Source organism: Poromitra crassiceps (assembly GCF_964638095.1).
Source record: "Poromitra crassiceps genome assembly, chromosome: 18".
Classification (NCBI taxonomy): domain Eukaryota; kingdom Metazoa; phylum Chordata; class Actinopteri; order Beryciformes; family Melamphaidae; genus Poromitra; species Poromitra crassiceps.
In genome coordinates, this window is record NC_139636.1 from 15,503,146 (window position 1) to 15,521,720 (window position 18,575).

Here is an 18,575-nt window from a genome sequence, read left to right on the forward strand (position 1 = left end):
CAGTACAGGTACCACCTGTCTGCATCTCACCTGCTCACAGTACAGGTACCACCTGTCTGCAGCTCACCTGCTCACAGTACAGGTACTACCTGTCTGCAGCTCACCTGCTCACAGTACAGGTAGTGCCTGTCTGCATCTCACCTGCTCACAGTACAGGTACTACCTGTCTGCAGCTCACCTGCTCACAGTACAGGTACTGCCTGTCTGCAGCTCACCTGCTCACAGTACAGGTACCACCTGTCTGCATCTCACCTGCTCACAGTACAGGTACCACCTGTCTGCAGCTCACCTGCTCACAGTACAGGTACTACCTGTCTGCAGCTCACCTGCTCACAGTACAGGTAGTGCCTGTCTGCATCTCACCTGCTCACAGTACAGGTACTACCTGTCTGCAGCTCACCTGCTCACAGTACAGGTACTACCTGTCTGCATCTCACCTGCTCACAGTACAGGTACTACCTGTCTGCAGCTCACCTGCTCACAGTACAGGTACTACCTGTCTGCAGCTCACCTGCTCACAGTACAGGTACTGCCTGTCTGCGTCTCACCTGCTCACAGTACAGGTAGTGCCTGTCTGCAGCTCACCTGCTCACAGTACAGGTAGTGCCTGTCTGCAGCTCACCTGCTCACAGTACAGGTAGTGCCTGTCTGCAGCTCACCTGCTCACAGTACAGGTAGTGCCTGTCTGCAGCTCACCTGCTCACAGTACAGGTACCACCTGTCTGCAGCTCACCTGCTCACAGTACAGGTACCACCTGTCTGCAGCTCACCTGCTCACAGTACAGGTACCACCTGTCTGCAGCTCACCTGCTCACAGTACAGGTACCACCTGTCTGCATCTCACCTGCTCACAGTACAGGTACCACCTGTCTGCAGCTCACCTGCTCACAGTACCGTCATTGAGTTACGGACTGGAAAGTGCCTTTTTAAAAGCCAGAAATCTCAACACCTAGCAGACTACCGTAATCATTGAGTCACTGGTATCAATCAACAACATTGTCAACCCCCTGCAGATATATTATGGTCAGTTTGTGCTATGGGGGTAGTAAAAATCATACCTACTACACCTTTCAATGTTATTTAACAGTAGCTAAATGAAGTGGTTGCTAAGCAACACCGTAAGTACTGGTATTAGTGGGGATTTTTGGTCATTGCATCAATATTTAAATGAACTGTTATGCAATCACTGGAGGTTTATGGAGTATTTTGTGACTGCTTCCAACCTGACTCATCCAATCAGAACTTGGGAGCAGAACTGTCCATTTGGTAACTTTAGTGTAAAGATTCTGATTTGTACTTCATGCAGAATATTATAAAACCTGTCCTTAAAATGAAAACAATTGACAGCATGCCTCATGTAATGGTTCTGCTATGCTGGCTTGCCTTGTCTGCTTCAGAATGACTTGGAGCAGGTGTTGCGTCAGATTGGCGATAAGGACCAGAAGATCCAGAACCTGGAGGCTCTGCTGCAGAAGAGCAAGGACATTGTGAGCCAGCTGGAGACGGAGAGAGAAGACCTGTGTGCCAAGATCCAGGCTGGGGAGGGAGAGACGGCGGTGCTCAACCAACTAAAAGAGAAAAACAACACACTACAACAACAGGTGGATGCACACACACACACACACACACACACACACACACACACACAAACCCTTTACTCAGAAGTCCACTGCCATGTTGCAGGAATGCAGACTCACTCTCATAGTGCAAAGGACTACATACATACGCACACAGAGACAAACAAATGTATTGTCACAGCTTAAAACTGCAGTGGAAAATGTGAAAAAGTTGCATCATAAAGAAACACTGCTAGTACATTGAACAATCATTATCATGTGAGTTTATAACCCATTCTTTATATGGGGAATTTAAAGGTGACCCACTTGACAGACAAGATGAAGAACCAATCAGAGAGTCACAAGCAGGCCCAGGATAATCTCCATGAGCAGGTCCAAGAGCAGAAGAAACTGCTGCGTACCGCCCAGGACCGAGCCCAGACCCTGGACACCTCCGTCACTGAGCTCAGCACCCAGCTCTCAGACAGCAAGGAGAGGGTGGCCCAGCTCGACACGCAGGTAACGCTGTGAACAGCATGTATGAATGGCCTCATGTAACTTAACACATTGACTGCCAGCCGTTTTTTTTTTGCTGTAGGTAGCTTTTGCCAAGCCGTTTTTTTGAGGATTCTGGCTCATTTTACAAGAGCCGAGGATTCTTTTCTGCTTGGAGTTTGTCAACACAAAGTTCACAAAAGTACTAATAGAATGTGTGCTTTCTCTGTCTAAAAGAGTTAGTTTGTAGAGTTAGTAGTTATGTAGATATTAGCCGTTGAGTACAGCATGGTTTTAGCGTGTGAGACAGGAAGCTGAGATAATCGCAGTTTTGTGAAATTCAATCAAACACGCAGAACAGTCACTTTAACCATTTATTTTTGGCATCAGTGAGAGATCAGACATCCAAACAATATAGTTCCGAACGCCCTCTCCTTCAACTCCTCCCTCCGTGGGCGTGTCTAGTGGCTTTCAGCCTGCGTTTGTCACAAGTGAGTGCTCTGCTGCTGGGAGCCTGGCAGGGAGTTTGAGCAGCCTGCCTCCCTGGCAGCGAGTGTGGATACTGTAGGTCTCACTCGTCTCTTGGGTTTGAGAGCCCCGATGAAGCCCCGTGCGACTCTAGGCTTTATGCTGCCCACCATGGACAGTAGCCACACAGTCCATTTCAGGAAACCCCCACCGCAGCAGCGCGAAACCGTCCCCGCCTACAGTATGAGAATGAGGCTCGTTCGTTTCTGACTGTAAAATCGCCAAGCCATTTCCTTGATTTCCTTCCTTGGAGGAAGCAGCCGCGGGAGGCGGCTGCTTTTGGTTGACTTTATATCTGTCGGGAGAGGACCGTCGCCACCTAGCTGGTCGGTAAAATAGATTATACACATTCAATACTTCCAATATCTCCATAGGAGACGCGGGGGGCATTGATCCACGTAGCACCGTCAAAAAAATATATATATATTTTTTGACGACTCAACTCGTCGGTGGCAGTGAACAGCTGGATTGTGTTTGACGACTCAACTCGTTGTTGGCAATTAACGTGTTAATGGTGCCATTGATCATATTAATTTGCATGTTTTCATAGACTAGTATCCACCTTATTTCTAGCGGCCATGATGCCTATGGGTTTTTCTTCCGGTGTAATCCTCCCAGCCTTGTTGCTGACAGCTTGACACCCGTCTGGGCGAACGGAGCAAATCACTAATCAGGACCAGCTTGGCCTTTAAGAGCGCAGTGCATCATGTGTAATCGCCTACTGTGGCTAATGTTAGCGGCTAGCTAGCTATGTTACATGGCAGTAATACGCCACTGAATGACCAAATTGATATCACTTTTAAACCATTTCGAGTAACACTGTTTCCATACGGATCACCAGCGTTAGTTTGTTGTTTATAACCATAATGTGGATATATTTGTCTATATATATATATATCTGTCGATGATTTGATTTGACTGTTCTGGGCACTGGCGTTGGCCAATCCTGACGTGTCCCATCCCCAAATCGATTGTGTTCTGGCGCAAAGCGAGTGGCTTCCAGGACGAACAGGCTCTCTGAGGCGCGCGCCACTAACGTTATTTTAGAGCAGCGCAGTAAATACAATATTCCTGGAACGGGAGTTTAACGAAACTGTTACATGCCCTCTGCATTCTACATCAAATAAAGACATTACTGTTTGTTTTATTTGGTGTGTTACATACTTATTGGCCAAGTTATGTTCAATTCAGCCAGGGTACAAGGGAGTATCGGCGGCCATCTTTTCAAATCAAGTAGAATACCGTTTTAGGAAATGGCAAACCGGACCTTGTACCCATAATTATTTGTACAGCGGGGCATTCAAAAATAAGGTGGATAAGATCTGATACAAACATATTGTCCTACAGAGAACAGTTATTTTTTTTAACAATGAGAATGACAATCTTTGTTGACACCCTCCCCCAGCTGAAGGCCAAGACAGAGATGTTGCTGTCGGCGGAGGCGGCCAAGGCTGCTCAGCGGGCCGATCTGGAGAACCACCTGGAGACCGCCCAGCATGCCCTACAGGACAAGCAGCAGGTCAGCGCCCTCTCAGGGCTACTGGTGTTGAAATTGGGCTAAAACATGGCACAAAACCCCTTCTTATATGCCATGTTTCTGAAAATTTTAGAATTATCTCTGTTAGAGCCATTAAGCCATTCTGTTTTTTGTTTTGTTTGTTTGGATGACACCTATTCAGACCTAGGGCAGGTCAGGCTAATCAAGCCTAAATAGGTGACAGGTGCAGGGCTGGCTAGTGTGGAATGCCAGTAGGATATTGTTTTTCAACCGTATAGAACTATTTTGCTTTAGAACTACTCACACACAGTTAAAGGCCTTTATGTTTGTTTTTGATTTAAATATGGAAAAGGTCTATTTATGTTTCATTTGATTAGCCTCCATTTAGCCTACAATTACATAAGAGAGAGAGAGAGAGATAGCAGAGCAAATGTTTGTTACTTTATTCATCACAAGCCCACATCTCCTCATCTCCATCCTCTACGCTGAAACTACGAAGCTGACTGTGAGTAAACTGATACGCGTTGGAACTCGCCCCTATTCTGGCATTAAAGTGGCTCAGGAAAAAGACTTTTAGAAACAGCCACTATAATTTCTGAATGAGAAGACTTAACCTGGTTGGTAAAGATCTGTGCAACAGGTGATTGATTCATTGTCTTGTGCTGTCCTCCCTTTCCTCCTCTCTTCTCCTCTTTTGTATCCTGTGTAGGAGCTGAGTAAAACTCTGAAGAAGTTGGAGGAGCAGGCCCAAAGGCTACAGGAGAGACAGGAGCAGTGCATCCAGTTGGAAACCAGTCTGAAGGAATGCAAAGACAAACTACTGACCTCAGAACAGCGTATAGAGCAGTTGGAGGGGCTTAATAAGGTTGGTGTTGGAGTCTTTGGTGTGAAAAGAGCATTTGGCTACATAACCTGGCTTTGTAGGCACTGTGTATCCAATTCTAAACAAAACATGACGACCAAATTAGGATCATTTAATTTGACAAAAGATCTAGATGAAAGGCTTACCAATAGCCTGTTTCTCATGTCCTAAGTTAATATATACGTTTGTGTTCTGAAATGAGTCTGGTGTGTTAATCTGTGATCAGAAATTGGAGTCCCAGGTGGCGGAGGTGCAGGCCACACGGGACCAGGCGCAGCAGGAAGTGCAGAAGCTCCAGAAAGAGGGGTCCGAGGTTAAGAGGAAGGTCAAGGAGCTGGAGCGCCTGCTGAAAACTGAGAAAGCAGGGTGAGATACAGTACACTTGGCCAAGAAGTTTGTTAAATAGCTGACAAAGGCTTGCAAGTAAATATGTAAATAAATTGCTTATGTGACTGATTTGAGTGATGGAGCAGCCATGTACCAATATTTTATTTTCTTGTTTGTTCCACTATAGTCTAATGGTTTACTCCTAACTTACCACATATGTCCTTCCATTGTTAAGGGTTACAACACTACAAGAGGAACTGAAGAAAAAGGCAGGAACTTTGACTGACAGCCAGCTGCAGCTGGTGCGCTGTGAGCAGGAGAAATCTGCTCTGCAGGTTAACCTGGACAAGGTGACCCAGGAGGGGCAAGCGCGGCAGGCAGAGCAGGACAGGAAGATCCAGGGCTTGGCTACAGACTTACTAAAGGCCCAACAGGAGAAAGAGACTCAAGGCAAGGAGCTGGCCTCTAATCAAGGAAGCCTAGTCATGGCCAGCAAGGCACTGAAAGAGAGTCAAAGCCAACTGGACAAGGAGAGGAAGAGCCATAAGGCTGCCATGGAGGAGAAGGTATGTTCAATGAGCTACAGTCTGGTTCAGTTTCAGCTCAGGTCAGTACAGTCCTACAATATACAGTATTGGGACGTCTTAGCCACATAAGTACAACTTCAATGCAGCTCTCATCTGTTATTTATATCACATAATAATCTATCGTACTACACTCCTCAGGTCAAGTCTAATGAGAAGGCCAGACAAGAGAACAATGAGGCCATCACCAAGGCAATGAAAGAAGCCAAAGTGCAGATGGAGCAGATGAGAGAGGTAAGGATATAAAGAAAATAAAGGCGCTAAAGGCATGTGACAAAATGGAATGTGTTAAAATCTGCTGTGTGTCTGCAAATAGCAGGCAGAGAAAAGGTTCAAGACGCAGCTGGCTACGTTCGAAGAGCAGCACTCGAAGACTCAAGAGGCACTGAAAGAGAAGGAGAAGGAGGTGCAGAAGCTGAAGGCACAGCAGTCAGGTCTGGTCCAGGAGGTGGCATCTGTGAAGAGCCAGACAGCAGAGCTGCAGAAGGCCTTGGAGCAGAGCCAGGCCAGCCTCACCAAGCTGCAGTCTGACTACTACGGCAAGGAGTCTGAGGCCTCTGCGCTGAGTCAGGACCTCAAGGTCGGTGTATTTGGGGGTGGGGGTGAGGACGTGTTACTCTGGATCCCACGGGAATTCTTGGCATGACACGCCCTACTGTGCCTCTCTGGTTGGGTTGGGTTTAGGCATGAGGAGTGATGACTGGTTAAGACTAGTAGTGCAGCAGATAAGTGGAAGAATCGTTCACTTTGTGATGCAAGCATGACATTTTGCACAAACACTGACTCTCCAAGGGCCACTCTTTTGAAAAAGGGTGCTGGCCACTCAAAAATCCAAGATGGCAGCCCTTTTTCAAGATGGCTTCCACGTGTTGTACTAAATGAGCATGTAACCTATGTTTGGTAACATACAATGTTTTATGAGTCTCACATTTCTTTATTATAAGTGTTATTTTTGTCATAACTACTATGTGAACTGCTGTAGCAAAGATGGTGTGCAAGATGGCCACCATAAAACTAGCTGTGATGATATCTCATGATCTAAAATACATAGAAACCCAGTTTTTGGGTCTACACATAGGTTTTTGGGGTTGTGGATGAAAGGTGCTGGCCACTCAAACATTCAATATTGCGACCATTTTTCAAGATGACCGCCATTTCTATCGAATGCTCATCATATCAATGTAATTATTTGGAGTAAAACAGTCTGTTTATGGTATAAACCGAGGTTTTGGGGTTCATTTAATTGAGAAGGAATGTTACTTTGCCTGAAACAGCTAGTTGAAAATAGCTGTATCAAAGATGGCGTCCAAGGTGTCTGCCACAAAACAAATATTTGTAATATCTCAGTAACTAATAAAGATAGAGACACACTTCTTTGGTCTAACCCAAGGTTGTTGGGGTCAAGGAATTAGATAGACATGTTATTTTGGCCCTAAGTACCACCTAGGATTAAACAAATATATATCCATGTCTGCCCCCATGGGTTAGGGTTAGGCTTAGTCACATTGGTATTTGTTTGTTTACAAACCCATCCTGGGCCAGCTACCAATTTACTTAAGCACCTTGCTCACTCAATCTAGAGGTGGTCATTACAATCTGAGATCAAAAACCTCCATCTCGTATCATGTTCCTACTGTGAGAACTGAGTTTGGGAAACATGCCTTTAGCTATGCTGCTCCTTTCTCCTGGAACCTGCTACCTGCTACTTGAAGTTACATTCCCTCATTAGGATGGATCATTTCAAAGAACAAATTGGACAACTGCTGGCAAAGGAGTGCTCATGTTTTTAAATTTGCCTTTATTTGAATTGCGAACCAATTTTATTTACTTCTCGTGTGACCCTATTGTCATGTATTTTTTACTTGTGTTGGTTTTAATTTATTATATGTGGAAGTAACTGTATGCTGCTTTCTTGGCCAGGGCCCACTTGAAAAAGAGATGGAAATCTCAATGTAATTACCCTGGTTAAATAAAGGATAAATAAAATAGAATAAAAAATTAAAGCCAAAAGCACAATAACCCTCTAATAAACGTATGGAACATGTTGTCAAAAATATAGGGTTGGGGCGCTAAATAGAAATACTGTAACATCCCCACACATCCCCCACCAGTTGAAAGAGACTGTTGAGACTCTTGAGACTGTGTGTGTGTGTCCATGTGCTATCTGTGTGCGCAGGCATGCCTGCCTGCAGGCAGTGTGTGTCATAATATCCTGAGGATGATGTAAAGCAGATAGAGGAAGGAGAAGAGGCCCCAAAGTGTCACAACTCATTTAGCAAACAATCTCCTTTCTTTGTTACTTCTTCTCATCCACCCTTCCTGTTTTTAAATTAAAATCTTCTGATTGAAACTCTCCATCTGTTCATACTTGCCTTTGCTACCACCCTCTCCTTCCTACCTCCTCTCACCTTTTCTTTTGCACCACAGGTTTCAAAAATTTATTAAACATGGGTAATTTACAGAAGGGCGATGTGGGAAATTAGGACTTTAATCATGAGAGAGATAACGAGGAAAAGAGTGGAAGAGAGATACAAAGTATGGAGACCAGATATGTGGGTTTTTATCCTCATCTAGACTTGGACAACTAAACTACCATTTATGGGGGATTGATTTCTGATTAAGGCCGAGGGGCAATCCTTTTATCTCAAAGTGATACCGCACATTCAGGTATGGGATACAACTAGGTTCGGGTGACCTACACCTAGCCCGATCATTCATCCAGTGTCATTAGTCCAGTGTGATCTGTACACCTTCCGGGTAAGTATACATGAGCGAGTCATGTATAGCCCTGCTTACCCTTGGCTCAGCTCTCCCGTGCTGGCACACCCTCCTGTCAATTCAAGTGTGGCTATCTATCTACATCAACTTACTAGTATTACTAGCTAATTGATTGGGGGCTGTTAGACAACATTTGGGACACTAACCTATACTATCACTATTCATCACAGTATTAGTCAAACTAGATCAGCTCACACTGAACCCCATGCTGAGTTCCACAGCAGTGATGTCACCAGTGTGCCCTGGTTGCGCGCTGACATTCACTCTATTCAACTAAGCTAAATTGTGCTCTGACAAGAAAATGAATAGCTCTATTGGAATCCACAGCCCCAAAAACCTATGTGTAGACCCAAAAACTGGGTTTCTATGTATTTTAGATCATGAGATATCATCACAGCTAGTTTTATGGTGGCCATCTTGCACGCCATCTTTGCTACAGCATTTCACATAGTTATGACAAAAATAACACTTATAATAAAGAAATGTGAGACCCATAAAACATTTTATGTTACCAAACATAGGTTACATGCTCATTTAGTACAACACTTGGAAGCCATCTTGAAAAAGGATGGCCATCTTGGATTTTTGAGTGGCCAGCACCCTTTTTCAAAAGAGTGGACCTTGAAGAGTATCTGTGCCAAATGCCATGCTTGCATCACAAAGTGAACAATCCTTCTGAAATATGCAATTATCTGCTGCACTATAGGGTAAGAATATCAGGATAAGCCAATCAGAGGCAGAGTAGGGCGGGTCTTGCCAAGAATTCCTGTGGGATCCATAATAACGTGGTGAGGGCTGATAATAGTGTAAATTAAAAATATGTTATATTGGCTGTGTATTGAGTTCATTGGGCAAGGGGCATAATACATGATGTGGTAAATGTATATGACGTATGTATACAACATAGTATAGGATGTGCGTATATGATGTGTGCATATACTGTATGTATATGAGATGTATTGTATGCTATATAATATAAACAGTATATGCTGGTCCAGGGTATCGATGACTCTAGACTAGAGACAGCCTGGCAGAGTGATGATGTTAAAGAATACATCTTTGTCTCCCTGGCCTCTTTGCCAGTGATTGACTGTATGTGACCTGTTTGTCACTGTAGATGTCAGAGGAGAAGCTGAGTGTGGCCCAGGAGGAGCTGGCTGCTAACCGGACCCATCAGACAGGCCTGGAGGCTCAGCTCCACGAACTGAAGATGGCCCGGGTCGCTTTGGAAGACGAGCTGGCCACACGGGACCAGAGGCTCCACAAGCACGAGCAGGCACTGAAGGAGCTCCAGAAGCAACAGGTCAGCCTGCCTGCACACACACACACACACACACACACACAGACGCATGACATGATGTATGTATGTATGATGAGACCGAGTTGATGTCTTCTAAATGGTCTCAACTCACCCAGGGTCTAGCTAAGGAGGCGCTGGACAAGGAGAAGGGCAAAGCAGAGGAGCTGAGCAAAGCCAAGAGTGCTCTGGAAAAGAACAGCACCAGACTGACTTCTGAGCTCAAAATACTGGCAGAGAAGAGTGACAAGGTCAGTTTGATTAATTTTACTTTGAAAGGAAAATAAATATTTTTAAAGGAAAAATAAGCCAATTGAATTCGTTTTTAGTCATTGTTTACTTCTCAAAGTCACCAGCACGAAACAGTTAAAAAATGCATCTTAAACAACTAGAAATTGCAATTCTCACCATCACCAAGGCACTGGATTAATGAGCTTGTGTCTTACTGTACCCAGGAAAAGATGTTGTATAATGTAAGAAAGAAACCTACAACTTTTCAGAAAATCTGGGGGCCCTTTATCGACATTCTGTTCTCTTTTAAATCAGACGAGCACAACTAGCTTGTAACTCTTCCTGGACCAACCTCGATTTTAAACTTTATTATTATAATAACAAGTGAATGCCTGAACAGGTTTGCATGGGTCTATGTGTCTATATACTTTATATGTATATAAATGAAAGGAAATAGAGATCCATGCAAAGGGTGGGGGTGGGGGGGATGGGATTTATTTTATTTCATTTATTTTTACTCTGTACATGTGTGTACTTTCATTTCCTTCTACATCTAATTTCATAATCAATCAGAAATGTTTGTTAAACGATTGTATTGATAAGTGAGCATCTGTTAAATAAAAACAAATCTTAAAGAAAAACAGTTTGATAACTGAATATTTTCCGATCCCGCATTCTGCATTAATATGTAGTATATATAGCATTATTATTAGTAGTAGTAGTAGTATTGTTATTATTATATATTAATACAATATAATTATTACATATAATGATCATTATTATTATTACATATTAATATTTAGCATTATAATTGCTCTGCTATTAATTGTGAGCCAACTATTACGCACGCACTTACATACAATATTTGTTGCTTTTCAGGAGCTGGGTGAGTTGCGGGAAGCCAAACACCTGTTGATCCAGCAGAAACTGGAGGTGCAGGGCCAGGTGGAGGCAGCACATGCTGCACTGGAGAAGGAGCAGAAAGAGCACCAGGCCACCAGGGACAGTGTGGCCCAGAGAGAGGAGCAGCTCCATGCCAAAACCAAGGAGGTCCAGGCTCAGCTGGTAGGCTCATCCACCAAATCCACAGAAAACCACCACTGCAAAATGCCTCCATATAATGCTGACTCCATCCATAAGTATTCTGCTGTCATTTTTGTTTGCTGTGTTTGAATTAGTGGATTAATTCCGCATTCCATTTGCACCAGGAACTAGGAATGTTGAGTGACCCCAGTTGACCGCTTTCCAGTAAACAGTCTGGAAACAAGCCAGGTTTAGTTCTAGTCAGTTAGCCATTGTTAGCAATAAAAGTTGATAACAATGCATTATGCAGGATTTTGGGCATACAAACACCGTAGCAACATGTCTACAGTACTGCATGTATGACTGATTTAATGAGACACAAATAAGACAGAAGTGGTTACTGGTAATAAACAGCTTTCACTACTGTTGATGCGGGAGCTGCCATCTTGGATTTTGAGGTCGGGGCAGGTGAGGTTCCCCGGACTTTCAAAGTAGGAAATCCGATTTCAGGTGACTCACAGGAGGCATTACCGTTTTTTATCTGGGAAATTCCCAGTTCCCAATACAAATGGAATGCGGAAATAAATGTCAGTCACTCCCCTCTGGAAGATTCATCATGTGACATTATCCATGCCTTTCTCCCATAGGCGGCAGAGAAGCGAGCTAAGGAGGAGCAGGTGAAGCGTGGAGAGGAGGCGGAGGCTAGGATGGCTGTGCAGGTGACGGCTCTGAACGAGAACGTGGCTACGCTGAAGAGAGAGTGGCAGGGCAGCCAGCGGCGGGTGGGCGAGCTGGAGAAACAGACGGACGAGCTGCGCGGGGAGATTGCTGTGCTGGAGGCCACTGTCCAGAACAACCAGGATGAGAGACGGGCTCTATTGGAGAGGTGCGTGTGGCTGTCCTCCTGCTTGTTTGCTTATGTCTGCTCATATGAATGATGGGACGGCCATGTGCAGAATCATTTTTCTGCTTATTTTCTCACTTTATCAACATATAACCCTGCATAGTAATAAATCCCTCATTCTTGAGAAAAATAAAATGTGTTAAGCTTGTTTTTTAATGCGACGGTTGTGTAAAAAACAGTCAGCCGGGGGATGGCGAAAGCCTTGTCAGTTATTATCAAGTATGGTAGTTTTAAAGTATATAGGATTTTGAAAATAGAATTTGGTGAAAAGTCCTTGCATCATTTGATGTCCGAACAAGTGTGCTAGTGTCATACACTATGTGCTTGGGTCACTGCATTGAGTGGTGGGATGAGGGTTCATGCAGTGGTTACACCAAAGTGGTGTGGTACTGCAAAAAGCCTTGCAAACCAACAAATACACAGAGCCTTTTATTATAGAGGTAATCTTGTGGCTCGTCGGCTCTCTCTCAAAGGAGAAGAGCCTGGTATCTGCTCACTTACAGTAGTCTTTCAGTCTAAGATCCGCCAGGTCTGGTGCTGCAGCGTTATCATTCTATTTGTGTTATTTGGTTTTAGTTCATTTTATTTTTGTGTATTAGCCACATAGCAAGATAACTCGCATCACATTTATTTATTTATTATGACGCTGCTGTTTTCAGAGCAGAATTGTTTTTTTGGGAGCACAGACCGTATCCACCGGAACTGCAACTGCCGCATCCGCTTTTTACCAGATGAGCAGATGCAAAGCTTTTAGCTCCAGACTATTATAGAGGCGCTCCTGAGCATCTCTGATACATGTGGGCACCCACGTCAACGTGTTGTGTGCTTGTGTTTTAGGTGCGTGAAGGGCGAGGGTGAAATGGAGAAGCTGCAGGCCAAGGTGGTGGAAATGAGGAGGAAGCTGGACGACACGACAGCAGCCATGCAGGAGCTGGGCAGGGAGAACCAGTCGCTGCAGGTCAGACATCTTGTTGGAGGAACATAGTGTGATTAACAGACCATGAACAGTAAAAACGCCATTTACAGTACAGTCACATCTGGCAATGATGTACTCAACAGCTTGTGTCAGAGACTCTTTTTGCCGGTAGACACATTAAGGCCGATGCTCTGATTGTAACTGTTGCCGCTGGTCTCGCCTCTAGATCAAGCAGTCGCAATCTCTGACCAGGAAGTGGACAGAGGATAACGAGGTGCAGAACTGCATGGCCTGTGGGAAGGGATTTTCTGTCACTGTCAGGAGGGTAAGCTCAAGCTTTTGCACGACTTGTTTATTTACATGCACCAGTCGCACACACATCCAGAACCATCCAGAACCTTTGGTCAATACAAGTCACAGACTCGCAGGTTTAATAATTATACTCCCTGTCGAGCCAGTTGACGCACTCTCTGACTCCCTGTCTCTCTCGCTCTCTCTCCCCTCCTGTAGCACCATTGCAGACATTGTGGAAACATTTTCTGCAACGAGTGCTCGACTAGGCACGCCCTCACTCCCTCCTCCAAGAAGCCAGTGCGCGTCTGTGAGACCTGCTTCGAGGAGCTCCAGGGCTGATTTCCCTCTCACCCCTTTACTCCTACCCTCCTTCCCTCCTCCTGCCCCTCCACAAAGCCCCCCAACCCCACCCCCCTCCAACGGGCAGAAGAAGACGTGTCTTGTCGATTTCAATGTGCACTATAACGGACAGACCCGGTGGAAAGACAACCCATCTTCCTGTGACAACAGTAGTTCATCTGTGTGGCTCTGGTGTATTTGGGGTGGGGGGGGGGGTCCTCTCACAGCGAAACAAGACAGAACGCGGGGGTTTACTGAGGAGACACCAGAGGGTTTACTGAGGAGACACCAGAGCCACATGACGCGATGGGACGGGACAGTCCGTATCTGTTTTGTGCCTTTGCTACTCCTGTGGACTGCCAGAGAGCGGAGACAGGGAAAGCTGAACAGCACCATCCATCTCGTCACATCCACATCCGGTCCTCCATCTTGATTTGGCATCATCAGCGTTAGCGAGGTGGCTCGCCATAAGTGTTTGGCATACAGTATGTACAAGTTTTGACTTCGGATGTCCGGAGGTCTCAGGCAGAGAATGACACTGAAAGTGTTTTGGAAGTATATATTGTAATAGTGGATGTAGTATGGATGTTGAGTCACTGCTGCCCTACAAAGGTAAATGCAAGTAACTGTTTATTTTGTTTAAAAAAAGAAAGAAAAAAAAGAAGAAAAGACTGGCTTATATGGCATGTGTTGTATTCAACTCTCCTCAGTCCATCTTATTCCTAAATAAGAAATGTAAAATACAAATTTTATAGCAACCTAAAAGAAATACAAGTAAAACCAATTGACTACAACCATTTTTACTACAGCTGCTTTATTTATAAGGTACTCTGCAATTCTAGATTTCTGACCAACTGTTGAAACATTATTTGCATAATGATTGAATATAAGTTGAAGACATATTTAGTATACTGTATAATATACATGAACACTAAGGTATAGTTATTAGATTATGTTTTTTAGGAAACTACTTCACTACTTCGCTTAAACAGAATTTCTCCAGCATATAAACATACCGTATACAATGAGCCAGGCCAGCACATACATAGACTAACAAAGCTTGCTAGCTTAGGTCCTTGAAAGGATGCGCTAGCTTTTCAGTTGAAGTTATAATTGCATGTTTCTGGGGTGGGGGTGGGGGCGGTGGGATTAAAATATGTAAAAAGGAAATAATGTAAGAAATATGTGAAAGATCAACTTTATTCAGCTTGGGATTGGACAAGTACACTACAAGATACTAGCGTTTGGCAATACTGTGTTGTATTGATAGTTGATACAAAGCCAAAGTGATGTACCTAACAAAGGTCATGATTTGTGGATATAATTCTTCAACAGTAAAAATGTGACCACATTACAGAAAGCGATCGAGACAGGACCGATCAAACTTGAAGCCAAAGCAGTTACTGCAGGTTACCTTTGTAGGGCGGAGTGGTTGTGTACTTGTTGCATAGTTAAGTATTCAGCCTATTTCATGACCAAAGAATGTCTGCAGGAGGAACATAGGCAAGACGATAGCCTTGAGTCTCTTTCATATTAATTTCATCAATTTTTTTAAAGAGTCTGTTTGAAAGCATTTGCGTTTTAAATGACACGGTCCTGCATTTTATCACCAACACAGGCATGTATGAAGATTCGCCAGGTTTTTATGTACAGTTGATTTTGTTGCCGTGCATTCTACAAAATGGAATTACTTTTTTGTTTTGTTTTGCAACTTCTACAAATCGTGGGGCTTTTTGCAGTCTGAAAATGCAGCCATGAAAGGTGCTTGCATGTTCATTTTTTGTTGCGTTGATTTTGTTTTCCTGCTGCCTGTCTCCACTCAACAGCATCGACTACTGCTGGAGCTGTGTTCGCTCTGCTTTCAAGCAATAACTGTGGTTGTGTGTGTGACGTGGCTGTAACAAGAGTGTGTATTTTGGTGTAGTATCTGGACGTGTGTGCGCAGTAGGGCTGGCTAACAGTGTGTTGTCTGCCTGTACAGCTCCTCGATGTATGTTGGCTGCTCAAAAACCTCAGTATCTCTCGGACACTCTTCGGGGATGTCCATGCTGATTTCAAGTGCAGCGGTTTACTGTAGGTTCTCTGTACAACCGGCCTGTAACTGAGAACACTGTAGAAGTCGATTCCTTCTTTGTATAATTTGTTTGCTGAGATACTGGTAAGATCTTTTGTGCAATTGTCCAACGACTGGAGTAGGCTATTCGAACTGTAAGCCAAGTGGCAATGCTGGCTGTTCAGTTCAGAGCGGCTTGTTTTAGGACTTTGAGGCTTATCAACTCTTTATCCTTGAATGCTCTGTAGAGAAGGATCCATCTCAGTTGCAAGCTTTCACAAGAACACCAGTTACTTTCCGTGTTGCATTGATTTTGTTATGTCTACCTCAAATTGGCACAGAAAAGGCACTATTTCTAAACCTTGGAGAACGCAAATATTTTCTCCTTGCCTGATCAAGTATTTGTGATTGATTGATTTTCTTTTCTTTCTTTTCAAGTTGTATTAGTCCCTGAAGCCTAGAGAGACGATCTGCACCTTATTCTATTTTGGACTCATTCATGCAGCTGTCCAAACTCAGCCACAAAACATAGGACCACCAACTTTATACAAGCTTCAGCATTTCTAACCCTAATGTACTTATTTGCTCAATACTAAGGCTCTCATAATTATCTTTGTAAAAAAAAAAAAACATTTGTTTGTAATGAAAGAAAAAAATAATAAATATATAACACTTGTGGATATAGAAACATGGCCGCAGTGAAACGTGTAGATTCATCAATGTCTTATTCATTTTTACAAAATGGCACCACAGACCTACAGTACACTGACTTGTGGCTTGTTTCGTGTTGATGTCAATTACCATGCATGATGAATCACTTGGCTCGTGGCTCACACACTTTCTCCATGTTTTGTGTCTGGACATCATGTGTGGTGGTGATGAGAGTGTGCCTTAGGCCAGGGTCTTGTAAGTCTCGCTGCCTGTTACTAGTGAGCTGTGTGACACGCACCATGTATTACCAGTGAGTGACAACCTGAACTCGCCTGAAGAGAGAAATGAAAAATGTAATTTATGTTCACATGTACCATTTGATTTTCTAATTCTCCATCATGACTAAAAGTAAATAAAACCTATGTTTCTATTTCTCATGGGTTGTTTTTGTTTGTGGAAAATGAGTGACGGCGGTTCCCACAGGCCTGGACAATCCTTAGGTTTGTGGGTTTGATTAAAGCTAAAACATGTTTTTGGAGATTAATGAATGGGCTTGAAAGTAGCTGATTTTTTTTATTAAAGTACCCAATTTCATGGATATGCCTCTTCTCTGGATCTCCTTCCAAGGATCAACACTTTACATCCTCAGAAAACCCTATGGTTTATATTTGCTTTAATATGCGCCTGTCACCAGTGATGATGTCATCAATGAAGATATTACCAGTGAGTGAGTGATGTCATCAGTGATGTCACTTGAGCAATTGTGATGTCATCTGTGACACGTGCTCGATTCCTAGGGTGGAGACTGGAGATGATGTGCCATGGCTGCAGTTATGGTAATCACCCGCTCTGCAGGCTCCCAAAATCATGACTGACAGACACTGCCCACCAACCTAGGCGCCATCATGCAACACAGTTGCTCTGACATCACAATTGCTCAAGTGACATCACTGATGACATCACAATTGTGACTGACACCGCCACAGACAACACTTAGCCAATTTTACTAAAGATAAGAATAAAGTAAGAAACAAAAATCTCAAGATTATTGTGCACAATAATTTATTTAATTATGGAAAATTAGTGACTGTAGCTACTGGAGACCAGGAAATTGAAGTGAAAAGAAAAGAAAAAAAAACGATAAAGAAATCTCAAATCTGTCATGCACAATAGTAGACTACAGGCTCTCAATCTCATTCCCAACCATGTAAAAGTAGAGGCCCCAACAAACAAACAAACAATATGGCCGTCACCGGTCAAAATAAGTCCTCTGTTCCATTGGTATTTTAGTAGACAACAAACTAGTCTAACATTCATTGACATACGGTAAATCAAATGGGAGCTACAGTGTGCGTCTTCATTGTTTTGAGTATCCTGAAGTGCTGGAGTCTCCTGAAGTGCTGGCACTGGTGTCCGCACTGTCCGAGCCACCCCAACCACTACTGTCCACATAACGGAGAGGTTCTGCAGCGAAAAAATCCTTCAATGCGTCCAAGGCTTCTCCAAGACTGTCCTCCGAAAATGGCGTGTTTAATTGGTCCATAAAGCTTTGATATCCGGGGGAGAGGTCTTGGTATGATGGAAGAACCTTGGTAGGTTGGATCATAGCTGCTTCCTTTGCAGTTGGATTGGTCAGGTAGAAGTTGTTGGGTAGGAGTGAGGCGTAGGAGCCTGACTGATCGCAGGGTGGAGCCACTGGAGTGGTGAGGTAGTGGACTGAGGTGTAGGGGCCTGATTGAGTGCAAGGAGGTGCGGCCATATGAGCGGTACCACAGAGCTGTGTGGTCGGCCCATAGACTGTCGGCCACGCTCCGCCCGCAACTCGCGGGGGCTGGTTGCTGCACGCAGGCCCTGCCACTGCCAGGGTGGAACTCTGGCCAGCTGCGGCCTCACCCTCAATTAATTCATCATCAGCCATCTTATTCAGGAGTTTCTTTAACTTTCTCCCAAGTCTTTCTTGCTTTGGCGGCAGAGAGAGACATGCTATCCTTTTCGCTGGCTCACGTGCTGCACTGAATGGCTCGATCTCCATCGTAGGCAGCACTTCAGGGGCAGGTCGCAGGATGTGTCCAGCATAAACCAATTTTCCATCGGCATCATCTACATAGACTGGAAGGCTGTCCTCTGGATAACCTGGCTGAGGACCAGGGTCCACAGGCAAGGTAGACCAGGAAGCTGGCATTTTGCACAGCAAATACGTCTCAGATTTAAGACGTTTATTCAGTTTTCTTCCTTCACT

General features: G+C 44.1%; 1 protein-coding gene across 1 annotated transcript in view; it reads left to right on the forward strand.

Moving 5' to 3' along the window:
* The window catches only part of eea1 (early endosome antigen 1), a 33,076-nt gene extending 18,404 nt beyond the window's left edge, over positions 1–14,672 (forward strand). The window contains exons 14-28 of the mRNA XM_083655156.1: positions 1,398–1,601; positions 1,875–2,075; positions 3,985–4,098; positions 4,787–4,942; positions 5,166–5,305; positions 5,502–5,832; positions 5,992–6,084; positions 6,167–6,430; positions 9,746–9,931; positions 10,045–10,176; positions 11,036–11,221; positions 11,827–12,065; positions 12,921–13,041; positions 13,226–13,324; positions 13,510–14,672. Coding sequence (XP_083511282.1) covers positions 1,398–1,601; positions 1,875–2,075; positions 3,985–4,098; positions 4,787–4,942; positions 5,166–5,305; positions 5,502–5,832; positions 5,992–6,084; positions 6,167–6,430; positions 9,746–9,931; positions 10,045–10,176; positions 11,036–11,221; positions 11,827–12,065; positions 12,921–13,041; positions 13,226–13,324; positions 13,510–13,632 — 2,589 coding nt within the window. The 3' untranslated portion in view covers positions 13,633–14,672. The remainder of the gene's footprint in view (positions 1–1,397; positions 1,602–1,874; positions 2,076–3,984; positions 4,099–4,786; positions 4,943–5,165; positions 5,306–5,501; positions 5,833–5,991; positions 6,085–6,166; positions 6,431–9,745; positions 9,932–10,044; positions 10,177–11,035; positions 11,222–11,826; positions 12,066–12,920; positions 13,042–13,225; positions 13,325–13,509) is intronic.
* The last annotated feature ends 3,903 nt before the right edge of the window (positions 14,673–18,575 follow it).